This window comes from Pholis gunnellus, assembly GCF_910591455.1.
Source record: "Pholis gunnellus genome assembly, chromosome: 22".
NCBI classification, from domain to species: domain Eukaryota; kingdom Metazoa; phylum Chordata; class Actinopteri; order Perciformes; family Pholidae; genus Pholis; species Pholis gunnellus.
In genome coordinates, this window is record NC_136549.1 from 10,958,337 (window position 1) to 10,972,891 (window position 14,555).

Here is a 14,555-nt window from a genome sequence, read left to right on the forward strand (position 1 = left end):
AAAACTGCATGAAAGAAGCACACACACACACGTATATACACACACACACACGTATGTACACTCACACTAGGCTACCGTGTGTCCATGTTTTGTTTGTTTTCAAAAACAGCGTAATGGGCTAATCCTGTCTTGCAGCACATACACATACACAGAAGGTCATGGCGAATGGAAACATTGTCCGCTGTATGGTAGAATGTCGATACCATAATCCGATTGGCCCGGTTGATGGATCGGCGGTTTGGTTGACCTATCAGAGCTAACTGAATTATTGCTCCCACTTACTCACCTTTCTGTCATTCTGTCTGTCATTCTGTCTGCCTTCTCCTGTCTCTTTAGTCTGCGCCTCTCTCTCCCTATATCTCACTCTCTCTCTCTCTCTCTCTCTCTCTCTCTCTCTCTCTCTCTCTCTCTCTCTCTCTCTCATTTCTTTCCAGTCACTAACCAGATTAGTTGGCCCCTTATGGATTTTGCCCTTTATGGGTCTGTATGAACGGAAGGAAAGGAGGTAGAGAAGTGAGTTTGTGTGTGTGTGTGTGTGTGTGTGTGTGTGTGTGTGTGTGTGTGTGTGCGCGCGCGTGTGTGTGTGTGTGTGTGTGTGTTTGTCTTAGGCTGAGCTGTTCCAACCAGATGTTTTTCTCTGTTTTATTCTCCTGAGCGCCGCACTGTCTGCCTGTCACCGGCAGATACACAGCCTGTGTGTGTGTGTGTGTGTGTGTGTTTGAGAGAGAGAGAGAGGGATGGAGAGCTTTTGTGTATTTGAGAGGAAGGATAAGTGTGAGTGTGTGCATGTTTTAGATGAATTGCTTCCACATAGACTACTTATACTCACTGTGTGGTGGAGGGTCCGCAGTACGAATGACGACTGTAAAAAAAATCAATTCTCCAGGCTCTGAAACTGACACACACACAGACAGAAAAACGTTATTCAAGGTAAAAATCTTGATCTTTATCTTTAAGCTGAATGCCTTTGTGCCAATAAAGCAGACTAGGTGGACTTGAATTGAAATGAGAGGCGGTTAGAGCAACAGAGGCGAGAAGCAAAACAAGTTTAGGACGGCTTTCTGAGCAGCCCATTCAGGTGCACAATCCCTGGCCTAAGATCAGCTTTCAAGTTGTCTGTCTTTCAAACTGTGCGAATCCAGCGTATTATAATTCATGTCATTCCCTCCGCCGTCAAGCTTCCTGAGTGTGGGAAAAAAAACACTTCCAAATCATAGCCTGTATGATAATCACATCATTAAGAAGACAAAATCAAAGCATGGCTCTTTTACCAGTATCTTGAAAATGCAAAGCGGTGTCAGCTGCTGAGAAGTTCGTGCTCTGCAAATACCAACTTAAATGAACTCCTTTCTAACCCGCAGTTCTAAGAAGTTACAAATGTGTCATAAACGATGGCTACATAGAGTAGATGACTGATTCCCATGGCCCACAATATGTGTGTATGCAAGCGGCCTAAGTTGTTTGTTTAGCTGGACCAGCTTAAGCCTCCTCAGCAAATCTTCATGCAGCTTATCCAACGCTAACACGATCTTTAAACTTCAACAACCCGTTCTTACGATCTGTTTAAAGATGGATCATTTGAGTAAAACTGTTTTACAGTCAGTATCTTTAAAATATATGCTAGAGACGCTAGATAACCTTTGCACAGGTGCGCACAGCTTAGTATGCCTCTTATCGGCCGTGAGGCTATTTCGGTAAACGTGGACATATACAGATGTTGTGTCCCCTCAGCCTCAGGTTCAGCTGGTTTCCTCCCAGGGATGGGGCTTTGAGTCTGGAGAGACCTGGCTGACCTTCTGTCCCAAGCCTCTGGCCCTCTGTGGGTGTATGTCCATGGGAAAACAGCGGGAACAGGAGGAGGAGCAGGGACCGAGATGGATGGATAGATTGATGGATGGAGCTAAATGAGTTTCTGAGTAAAGACATTTTTTTTGTTTTGTTTAAAAAGCAGCTTAGTAGTTCTTATTTCTTATTTCCGTTACAAGCCGATATGACTCATGATTTGGTGTGTGATGGATTGTTTGGAAGTTTATGGTGGTCAGAAAGTTACATAATCCCTTTTTCTGTCTCAAGGCCATTTCAGGACATTTCCCAGGACCCCTGTAGGCAGAGGTCATCACTGTGACAACAATCTCTGAGGAACTCTGTAGTAGAAGTGTGTGTGTGTGTGTGTGTGTGTGTATGCGTGCGCACACGCGTACATTTCTCTTCATATAGTAGCCTCTTCGGACAGGAAGTGAGCCGCTTTCATTAAATAATCCAAATGCTTTGATTGTGTACACGGTTAGAAGTTAGACAAATACATGTTCACACATAAATAATCAAACACACACACACACACACACACACACACACACACACACCAGAAGCCACTCAAACAGTCAGAGAACGTCTCGTTCTGAATGGTGAACTGAGAGTAAGCAGCCAGCACTGTTGGTACTCATAAGTCACATACAGGTCTTCAGTGTTGTCATTGTGAATGAATGTGTGTGTGTATCTTAGTGCTTTTGTTTGGCCAGTTGCTCTAACTAACCTTTTTAAGGATTTTGAATAGATGTTTGGTGTTCTCTCATTCCATTGGTCTGGTATTTACTCACACAGGTGAAACTCAGTTCACGACTATAATCTCTCTTTCATCTCCGGTCTCCCGATGCTTGTTCTCTGTCATATTGAGCCTCTGCACTGCTGCCGCTCAGGCTAACATATGGACCGGTCTTGTTTGTGTGTCTCTACAGGAGCGTGTGGAGTATCTGTTCCTCATCATTTTCACGGTGGAGGCTTTCTTGAAGGTAATAGCCTACGGCCTGCTCTTCCACCCCAACGCCTACCTGAGGAACGGCTGGAATCTGCTCGACTTCATCATCGTAGTAGTAGGGTGAGTGGATCGAGACCATAACTGTGATGTACTGTATGTATACAGTATATATATATTTATATGTATAGCGCGTTATGTTACTCTGAGTGGATCGATGTAGTTTGATAGAAGGAATGACGATGATAGCGAGACCTGTAGAGTTATAATTCACCGTTTCTTTTGCAGGGTTTGTAAAAACACATTTTAAAACATCAGCACATCGTTGACAAATGAATCATCGTACCTTGGTATAATTACTGTCAACAAATGACACGACAGCCAAGACAATTGGCAGCCTCTGTCCGACGCCAGAGATACTCGTAGTGCTAGCGTCTTTCAAAATGTAGATCGTATTTCCCATGAACACCTTTGATTTCTTTAGTAAATACAAGGAAGCTACTGCACTGACTCGTATCTCTGCTAACGTTTATTCACTTAAGCTTCAATGAGGATTTTTTGATTTACTTATTCAACGTATTTGCAAAATCCAATCAGCGGACACACAATGCAAATTTCAAACAGGCAGAAAAAAAAGAAAGATGTGGTCTTGTTTGTCTGCAGGAATAATACTTAACTCTCAGTATATGTGGTATTAATATTACATATAACATAACAACAATCCTCCTTCGCAGTGAGTCTGCATTAAAGCCGCAGTAAACTTTGGTCTACAGTGTATTGGTGAAGCCTAAACTGATTAGCTTGTTAGACGCTGATAGCAAAGCTTTGCTCTGGTTTTCTTTATCTGCAACTCAGCAACATAGCCCATCTGCTAAACCCTCTGTGCCTGTGTGCATGTGTGTGTGTCTCTGCGTATGTGTGTGTGTGTCTGTGTGTGTGTGTGATGCGTGCGTGTGTGCGTTCCCTGCCTCCCAGCTGTGCTTTGCGTACAGTGTTGTGTGGGGGAAATGGCACAATAGCTAGTGGACCTGACAGTTGCATTAATACCATAAAAATGGTCTAATTGACCGTTTGTGTGTGTGTCTGTGTGTCTGTGTGTGCGTGCATGCACTGCAAGAAAGCACCCCACAGCCTGAAGAAAGGCTCTGTGAATGCACACACACACACACACACACACACACACACACACTAAGCCAGTGAGTCTTGTTCATGGCCAGTCAAGTGTGCACTCACATTAGCCATCACCAACTGAACATGGTTGGCTTCACCCCAAAGGCTCACTGTATGTGTGTGTCTTTGGGGTGAAGCCAACCACTCTCATCGGCTGGCATCACGGTGTCAGTGCCCCTGGCATAAACACAACCTTTACCACTCGTATGCTGTTTTTTTCCTCTCTGTCTGCCCTCCTCCCTCGCTCTCTCCCTCTCTCCCTCTCTCCCTCTCTCTCTCTCTGTATCTATTGCGATTATGGATTTTATTGTGATGCAGCATAATTTGATGTACAATGATAGTGTATTGATCCCTTTAAGTTAAATTATCTTTTACCGTGTAACCCTGCCAAAGTAAGTTCAGAAGGTCGGATACCTGCTGCAGCTCTGGAATTGGCAAGGTTCAGTGTTGGTGCTCTTGCTCAAGGGCAGTTTTTGGAGAGTTGGCGCTTGCTGTTTTGGAAGATTAAATCTGAATTGCCTCTCTAGACGTTCGTCACATTAAAAAACATTGCACTTTTTTCAACTTCACATGGCCAAAATAAACAGACTTATTCTATTGAAGTGTCCACTTTGACACGGTAATTGTTTATAATGCAGAGCTAAAGCATCGGTCATTTTTTCAAAAGGACCTTAATTCATGTCAAGATTCCTTCATATTTGTCGTCATAATGGTGATTTTAATCCTTGATCACAAACTTTTCCCTAAAACAGACGAGATATATCACATAAGATGTTGCTGGAAAGTCTCAATTTGTCATTTTGGAAGGCTCCATGACTTCGACCTATTTTGTCATTTAGATATACTTGTCATGGAAATGACACAGAACGGGAGAAAAATCCATTAGTTATGTCGCGAAATCAGCAGTACATATACACTCCCTCTATTTCACACACTCAAAGAGGACACACAGATCCAGGGAATGTTCAGCTGTGACAGCACTGTATCTCTGAGTGTGCATGACTGAGTGATTGTCTTTGTGCCTGTATGTGCCTAACTGCCAGTGTGTGTGTGTGTGTGTGTGTGTGTGTGTGTGTGTGTGTGTGTGTGTGTGTGTGTGTGTAGATGAGAAGTGACAGAGTTCGCTCCCTCTGGAATGTTCACCATATGGGTGAAAGAGCTTGTACCTGGTGCTGAGCAGCCTTGGAGGCACACACACACACACACACACACACACACACAGAGGCATGCAGACAAGAACACTTGCACATACACACCAATGCTAGAGCCTACAGTCCTACTGACACACCTAAAAGTTTATTAGTAAAGGTTCAGTGAGCTAACAGGCTCTGTGTGTGTGTGTGTGTGTGTGTGTGTGTGTGTGTGTGTGTGTGTGTGTGTGTGTGTGTGTGTGTGTGTGTGTGTGTGTGTGTCTGTACAATATGAATATATAGTCTAACATGTATTATTCTCCTCTTCTTGCTTGTGCTCTCTGTATCTCAGTTCTACTTGTTCAGTATTGACAGAACAAAACAAAAAAGAAGCTTCAGGCAACAATTTGAACGAAATGTTTTTGATTTCTGGAATATGCACCGAAGTCCGCAGCGCGACACTATTTCATTTGAAATGTCATTTTGACACACATTGACTAACATTGCTGTTCCTGTGATTTTAAAATTGCAGTAGGCTATAATGGGATTTGTAAAAAATGTTGATTATTGTGCAGCCCTGACAAAGAGGTTGCATGCAAAGTATTAAAACTAGTGTTGAAAAAAATCAACCATTTAAAGTAATTTATGAAGCAAAGCTCACTGGTTAAACTGGTTCCAGCCAACACATTTGTGTTTTCTCTCATTGAACATTGACTTTAGATTTGGTCAGCCAACAATAGTGATTTAAAGACACCTTAGGCTATGAGAACATCTTCACCACTTAATGACAATTTATATATTACACTAGAAAAGTTTCTATTAATATCTATTAATTGATAATGAAGATAATTAGTTGCATACCCATTGTCAATTTGTAATAATAAGAAAATGAATTCAGTAGTGTTGTGGTGGTTTAACGACTATTAAACCATGCAACTGCTGTTATCTTTATGAATGTACACAGCTTCTGCTATCTTTAGCTGTGGATGTACACAAGCCGTTATGTGGCGCTACACTCAGAGGCTCTAATTATCATTTCACACCACGCTGGGCGAAATGCTGGTGGTGCAAAACTAGATCCTCAACGTGCTTTTCATACTCTGCTGTTCCAAAGGAGAGAGAGAGAGAGAGAGAGAGAGAGAGAGAGATAATCGAACTGAGATGGAGGAAGTGCAAAATAGAGAGGACCAGGGAGAGAGAGGGCGATATGTTTTGAGAGGTCTTTTCAAGTGGCCATTTCATCTGTGCTAATTGATAATTCTCCGTGACTAACGCGCCGCTGGCTGGCCTTTGAGCCGCGCTAGCTGGAAAATGGCATTGTATGGTGATTTCTAAAGGATCTCAGAGAGAGGAGAGCGAGAGAGAGAGAGAGAGTGATAAGCTCAGCTGGACGAACATATATTCAAGCGTGTGAGCCACTGACATCTTAAAGAGATGTCTGTAAATACATTCATCTGGGATAATAGTCAACAAAAGGCAACAGCATGAAAACTTGTTTAGCCCTTTTATTGAAGATTAGAATTACAACTAAGGGGCCTGGAAACGAGCGCCAGACCAGACCCAAAATGCAAATGGACAGAAGTGTCCACATACATACAGTGGAAGAAGCTAACCACTAACAAATAGCTACAGCGTAAAGGATGACCATTTACATTATTGTGCATTTCTTCCCTGCTTTAAGTACCAGATATTGCAGCAGAGAGACGGGGAAAGGTTGTGTAACATCACATGGCAAAATGTAAATATGTGTCAATGTGCTGTGAGCACACACTCACTTACAAACACATTTTGGAGACATCTCTCTTCAGTCCAGACATGCACAGTGTTCTGTTGAGCTGGCTGTCAAATCATTAAAGCCGAGTGTCTCACATTTCCTTATCTGTGAAAGAGAGAGGGAACAGATGAAACACTTTCCATTGTTGTGTTGGAGAGCAACCTAATGAAGCTGTTTTTTTATTTTCTACTGTTGTGCTGTTTCCAGGAAGCACATATGATTGTAAAACAGCGCATACGTCTTCACCATTCCCTTAAAATGTTGGTCCCCAAACCGGGTTGACGTCTCCACTTACGTCACTGTTTCATAAATGATGATAAAGATGATGTAGATGCTTCAGGTTGGTATTGACAGCAGTCAGTGACAGCAGAGGAAATAGAAAATAAGGCCATAATGACAGCAACTGCAGAGATCCATCACTCTGTAATATAATCTGCATCTCTTTTATTGTTTTCATCTCAGATATTCTCTGGTTTATGGAAATAGGACGTCAAACTGAGGATGATTGGTTATTGAAGTCATTACTTTCTGTCTTGCAGGTTATTCAGTGCGATCTTGGAGCAGGCCACCAAGGTTGACGGGGGCACTCCTATTGGAGGGAAGGCGGCGGGCTTCGATGTCAAGGCTCTAAGGGCGTTCAGAGTACTCAGACCCCTCAGACTGGTCTCCGGAGTACCCAGTAAGTACTGAGAGCCGCGGAAGAAAGACAGACCGGGTGAAAGAAAGGCAGAAAAGAAAAGAGAGCGCCAGAAAACGAGGCGCTGAGGATCAGGTGTGAACGGTGATTGGGTGAGGCGGGGCAGAAACGAGCGGCAGATTGGAGCTGATATTGCCACTCGATGGCCACACATACATTCGCAGTGACACGTAATACACATGCTCACACAAAGAGTCCTCTTGTCAGATACTCAGACGGTATGAGCGGTAGATGAGTTGTCCTTCAGCCCGTCTGTGTTAGCGACTACAGAAATCAATAATACAACAGGCCAGGAGGATCGGATATCGTGGAAGAAGGCTTTGTGTGTGTGTGTGTGTGTGTGTGTGTGTGTGAGAGACACCTCTTGTAATTACAATATCAGGCAAATGCACAACATGGCGGTGAAAATCCCACACTCTTGTCGTTTGGTTCTAAACTGCGAGCGCTGCTGCAGTGCACAGTGTTTAGTTTGATCCCTGGCCAACATTACTGCACTGTGTTGAATCTGTATCATGGCAACTGATCAGCTGCATGTTTGCTAGCTGATTAGCACACTGACTGACGGACTTGTATCTTTTTTTAAAGGCTCCCCGTGCCAATGCTGCTTTATGTGCAATAGAATTTACCAACATTTTGTTAAAATGATTTGTGTTCTAGACGCCAGAACCGTTCCAAGTATTCCTCAGTCATTTATGCTACTTACTGTGGGGTTTGCATTCATGTCTTCATCAAATTATGTGCGAATAATTGCACAAAAGTCCTTTTTAATAACAATTCAATTGGTGATAGACATATCTTTATTGTTGTCTCAGAACAATGTACTATAGTTCTGCACAAATGTATCTATGTCAAAGGTTACAGCTGCGTGCAAACACACTTTAAGTGAATTCTTGATGAGTAAAAAATCAAGCTGAACTGTTTTTATCAACGTGAAATTAAGTAATCTGATAAGGAGTTTATTTATACATTTTTTTTCGAATTGAAAAAACGGAGTTTCATACTGATAAGCCTCCTTAAATGAATGCAATCCTATCCCTGTGTTGTGAGTTATTAGTATGCAGTGTTCTGAGCATTTGTCCATCAAAGCATTCAGTGAATTAACTGGAACGTTTGTGTCAAACAAGTTCAGTTTTATCACTACCGTGTTTCTCAGAAACTCATAGAAGGCGCTTTCTCTGAGTGAATGATCACATGCAGGAAGATTAATAAAGCTTTAGAGCAAATACAATAGTCCGTTTGAGTGCTCACATGCTGATGAACTGTTACTATTCTGCTATATGATGTACTACCAGTGCTTTTATACAACAAAAAGTCTTTCATCATTTACATTAGTTTCAATACTCTTTTTCTTTTCTAGTTTTCTGTCCACCCGTTGTGTGTTCTCAGCAGTTCCTCTGTGTGTGTGTGTGTGTGTGTGTGTGTGTGCTGCAGGTTTACAGGTAGTGTTGAACTCCATAATCAAAGCCATGGTTCCTCTGCTCCATATCGCCCTGCTGGTCCTCTTCGTCATCATCATCTATGCCATCATTGGCCTGGAGCTCTTCATGGGCAAGATGCACAAGACCTGCTCTCACGAGCACACAGGTACACGCACACACACACACACACACACACACACACACACGAGCACACATTCGCGTCGAGAGAATATCTAGACTAGTGCGCACTGATGCACATGTGCAAATACTTACATGCATGATCAAGCACATACACTCGCGCACCGCTATCTCAATGCCCAGGTAGTATTTGAAGCACGCTTCAGTAAGCATATATTCTCACTTCAACTCCAGAGACGGACACACAGGTGAATACTCTACCAAACAAACCTTTTTCACCAGTAAAAGCACTGCATACATCTCTGACAGTAAGACATCACCTGTCAGCCGACAGAGCAGGGAGAAAATAGAGCTTAATCAGTTTATACGATAACCCCCATTAATTATTTAAACCATCATTTATGTTTCTGAGTGTGAATAATTTGGGCAGTAATTGAAACAGCAGCTGCCATAAATGATTGAAACAATTTCCAGTAAAGGGCCCTAGGTATAAATGGACTTAAGTGTTGTTATGGGGATGTTATAGGTCTCATGAGAGGCATTAGCTTTGCACGGGGTAAGTGCTGGTGGGATACTCTGTTATCCTATGCATCCCCCTGGAGAGCTTATTTTGTATAATTAACAAAACACCTTTTCACATTGATTTTTCATGGCTGCTCTGTTTGGTTAAAGTCCGATGTGTCCTTTGTTTAACCTTCTTTGAGATGTAGAATTGTCTCTCGATGTACTAAATATGTAGTAGAATCGCAAAGTGAGGGTTGATTTATACTCATTCCTGAAGTAAGAGTCCCGGTCATATTCTCGTGTAACGTGACTTACTGTTGGACCACGTCTAAAGACTGGATGGGCGTTAAACTCCCACGGTGGAATCATCAGTACAGATATGAAGGATACACTGTAACAGTTTTTCTCTTCCTCCTCTCTATGTGCCACAGGCACCATCGCAGAGGAAAAGCCGGCACCGTGTGCTCCCGATGGAGCTTACGGTCGACACTGTAACCACAACGGAACAGAGTGCCAAGTGGGATGGGAGGGCCCAAACGACGGCATCACCAACTTTGACAACTTTGCCTTTGCCATGCTGACGGTGTTCCAGTGTATAACCATGGAGGGCTGGACGGACGTGCTGTACTGGGTGAGCCGGACACCACAACAGTGTCTTAATGTGTGTGTGTGTGGGTGTGTGTGTGTGTGTGTGTGGAGTGAGAGCCATACTGCTTAGTGTGTGTAGCTACTCTAGTATATCTGTAACATCAGTGTCACATGAGTGCTTTTGAAAAAGGAATATAAAGCAATAACACAAACACTTCTTTCAGAAAGGCAGGTATGAACACACAGATTGCTCTAAGGGAGAGACAGATTGTGTGTGTGTGTGTGTGTGTGTGTGTGTGTGTGTGTGTGTGTGTGTGTGTGTGTGTGTGTGTGTGTGTGTTAGCTCATATCTCGGGCTGAATCGATGCAGACAATACACTGTGTAATTGAAGGCACTGATTCATTTGGAACGTGTGTAGAATCCTGATGCTTGATTCTTGTGTCAAGTGAAAACGCACACACACAGAGACACACACACACACACAGAGACACACACGCACACACACACACACACACACGTATAGCCAACAAGGCTTATGAACACACAATAACTATCCCTTCCTGAGTAAATGGCCAGCAGCCCTGTCCAGCTAAATATACCAATTGATTAGTCTGTGCTGTTAATCAATATTAGGGAAGGTTCGATCAAACTCCCACATGTGCCTTCCTGAGAAAGCATTTGATTTAGACCTCTGGGCGGAGGTCTGGCTTTACACACAGATTATGATATTGTTTATTCCATTAACATGTACCCGTGTGATTTCTCAGATGAACCAGGGTTGTCCTGTGATGTCCTCTAACTTTGCCACGATGAGACTCATGGCATATAGAGTCAGCAGCGTGGCAGTTACTGACGGAATGCCTCACCACTGCAAAGCACTCATGTGGTTCAGAAGAGTAGCAGTTACATCACTTTCCAACTGAAAGTCTGCATTAACTGCTACAGTACAATACAATCGTGCAAATTTCTATTCATCTGATAGCCTCAATTTCTGTTTCTTATGTATTATCATTATAATCAGGTCACAGAGCGAAGCATGCAATTTTCTGAAATTCAAACACACTGAACAACACTTAAAGAATTTATGACCATTTATTTATTTTCCAGAGCCCTAAAAGACTCTTATGTCCATCTCTATGAAAGAATAATCAGTGCACTGCACCATGAAAAGATTTTGTATCCTGTGTCTAGAGTTTTGATTATATTTCCTAATCCAAAAGTCAAAATTGCATTCTAGGTTTATTTGAGATGAACAATGATTTATCTTGTAGAGGAACAGATTATGAGCTCTGTGACGAGAATAAAACATGAGAGGCACAAACTCGCTAGCTATCAAGCAATACTAAAGTTATGAATTAATTAATAGATTAGTAAACGTCTTAAGGATCACACAGGTAACGGAATGAACAGTTAGCCTGGTAAAGGTGTTAAGGTTGATTGTTAGCTGACCTATTCTCAGTTGTGACATGTAACTGTCACAATTTTGTGCGTGTGTGAGTTTGGGATTTTACTATACATACAAGCAGATGTGCGTGTGTGTGTGTGTGCCTGCGAGTTGTTTGTCTCTGAGTGTATGTATACACATGGAGCAGATAGCTTACTAGCTCTTCACCCCTCCTGCAACCACACTGTCTGCTGCAACCTTCTGCACACACACACACACACACACACAAAACATCACAACTGTTAAATCGTACAATTCACTTGTTGTGAGAGCGCTTGTGTATCCAGCTGTCTTTATAATGAATGGGACCTATTTGTTCGGGGTATCAATCATTATGGAAAACATTTAGACAACACCAAGCCTTTCATTAAGTTTGGGCCAGAAATTTACATAGATTTCATTTTCTCACATTTTTGGGGAAAATTTGATGAATGACATCCAACACCTGCTGCTGTTTGTAGCAATGAACTTCCTGTCTCTCGCCTCTGCTTATCTCCCTTTTTGTTAAAGGGACAATCTCTTTAATTGAAGGAGCTGGAAAACATTTGCTCCTAACTTTTTTCTTATTGTTGTCAATTGTTTACGTGCAGATTAATAATCAGACTTTTCTGAAATACAAACCTGGATACTGAACTGCTCAGACCTCACCTTGTCCACACTATATCCCCATATCAGTCCTAATAACGGTCACACAACACATCCCTAATACAATATCCAGACGAGTGTGTGGCATATTTCCCTGCAAATTAATTTCCTGCAACAAGTCCTCTTTGTTGATTTCACTTGTAGAGTCACAGCATCTAAATATTTCTCGTAAAGGCCCTTCCACCTTAACAAGAAGAGCTTTCTTACATTTTCTCGTGTTTAATTTCCGTATCTATTGGCAGAAATAGAATGTGATATTATTAATTATGTTTTCTTTTGTGTACAATAACCTCAGTTGGTTGCAATACTTACTTACACAGTACACACTGCCCCTTTAATTAAGGGATCGTGTAACCTTGTAAACATCACAACACTTTGAAAAAAAGAGCTAAGAAATGTCATTGAGCTACAAAAGCAGTTCAGTGTTGTTTCATGTGTTCTTACTTGTGGAGCATCAAGTACCCGTTCTCCAACAAGCAGGCGAAAGGCTTTCTACACACACTTAATCATACGATACCGCCACTCTTGCTTCGCCAGCTCTTTCTACTGCTCTTGTTTAATATGCACTGCTCTTTTCCCTCTATAACACTCTTTCTGTCCTTGACCTCCACTGGCCCCCCCCCCTCTTTATTCTCTCGATGTCAATCGTATCAAACCTTTTCCTCCCACTTTTCGTCTTCCTTCACCATTGTCCTCATTCCTCTCTTCCTCCCGTCCCGTCTTTATCTGTCCTCTCTCCTCCTCCCCACCAACCCTCTCCCTGTTAACCCCCCTCTTCTCTCCGTCTCCTTCTCTCCTATGTCTCTTGTCTCTCTCAGATGCAGGATGCTATGGGCTATGAGCTGCCATGGGTCTATTTTGTCTCTCTCGTCATCTTCGGCTCCTTTTTCGTTCTCAATCTCGTTCTGGGGGTGTTGAGCGGGTAAGAGGTTGTGCTGTTGTCATGTGTGTACACATGTTGGTCTGTGTATTTGTTTGTGATGTGGCTGTGCTGTACATAGTGTTTTATAGATGTGATAAATGACCAGGCAACAAGACTCCCTGGACCAGACATCTAGAGTGCAACTTATGGTTGACTTTTAGGGATCCAGGGAACCACTGAAGAGTGGAATCAAATGGAAAAAAAAGTGTATTCTTGATAGTATTATTACTGTCATTACTTTATGGCCTCATCTGTTTAAGTAAGAATTCCTTAGTTTGATATGAAAATGCATCTTATCTTTAATATAACTTGACGTAAACTGTATTCCGAAGCATTTAGTTTGAAACATTTAGTTTATAAATATATAAATATCCAGAATCCCATTCAGTAAACTGAACAGCCTTTATCAATGTCATCCCAGTCATCACCATCACCGTTTCATTTAAGTACACTTACTACACACACCGTCATGGAGTAATACAAAAGTCGCAAAGACAAAACGGTGCTAAAGGCTGAAGGTGAGCTACTGCTTGAGCATCCGCACACAACAGGTGGACATTCTGTACCAAGTGATCGCTCTCGCGGCACAAATTGCATCAAGTTCTAAACATCGGCATACAGTGTTTACTAATTTACAAAATGCCCCAAAAATGTTCAAATGAGGTGCGTATAGTGGTACACAAAATAAATAAGAGGAGGGTGATAGCAGCAGCCTTAGTTCAGCAGTAAAAGTAGAGCTATACGTCTTCGTCGTCTACAGATGAGGAGAGAGGAACTTGACGATCACTAAACTGAGACAAAGTCTCCCGCTCGCTCTCCTTTCTGTTCCACTGAATCAATCCTTCGTCACAAGCCCGAGAGAAACACACACAAACACACACACACACACACTGAAGAAGCATCCGTTATGTTCACGTCAGTTGACCTCAAGGGGCCACATGCCGTCACAACCTGTCTGTGACGGACAGGTGGACACGCGCGTACACAACTCATCCAGACTGGGCTGGACTCTCTTCTTTTTGTTTAATTACACAAACAAGCAGCTTTCTCGTGTTTGTCCGTCTTTCTCATCGTCAAGTTAGGAGTCTTTGTTCAGTCCAGGCTCAGCTTTAAGACACGCTCTTCCTGCTAGAAAAACCCGATTGTATTTAATCTTGTATTTATACACGTGTCTAGGTTTACATACGTGTTTGTCTCACGTGCAGATTAGCATGCATCTGTGTACATTGTTTGTGTACGTGCAGTATGTACATATTTGTGTAGAGGCACGTGATGTGTGTGATTTCTGTGGGGGGGGGGGGGGGGGGGGGGTTTCAATAAATGCTGCTCCAGCAGGCAATCTAGGTGCTGCTTTACCCCGCTCTACCAAGTC

General features: G+C 42.5%; 1 protein-coding gene across 1 annotated transcript in view; it reads left to right on the forward strand.

Moving 5' to 3' along the window:
* Positions 1-14,555, forward strand: part of cacna1c (calcium channel, voltage-dependent, L type, alpha 1C subunit) — a gene marked incomplete at both ends in the record, with an annotated part of 164,460 nt that overhangs the window by 98,081 nt on the left and 51,824 nt on the right. Inside the window, 5 exons of the mRNA XM_079183765.1 lie at positions 2,736-2,875; positions 7,366-7,505; positions 8,955-9,107; positions 10,015-10,214; positions 13,080-13,183. Coding sequence (XP_079039891.1) covers positions 2,736-2,875; positions 7,366-7,505; positions 8,955-9,107; positions 10,015-10,214; positions 13,080-13,183 — 737 coding nt within the window. The remainder of the gene's footprint in view (positions 1-2,735; positions 2,876-7,365; positions 7,506-8,954; positions 9,108-10,014; positions 10,215-13,079; positions 13,184-14,555) is intronic.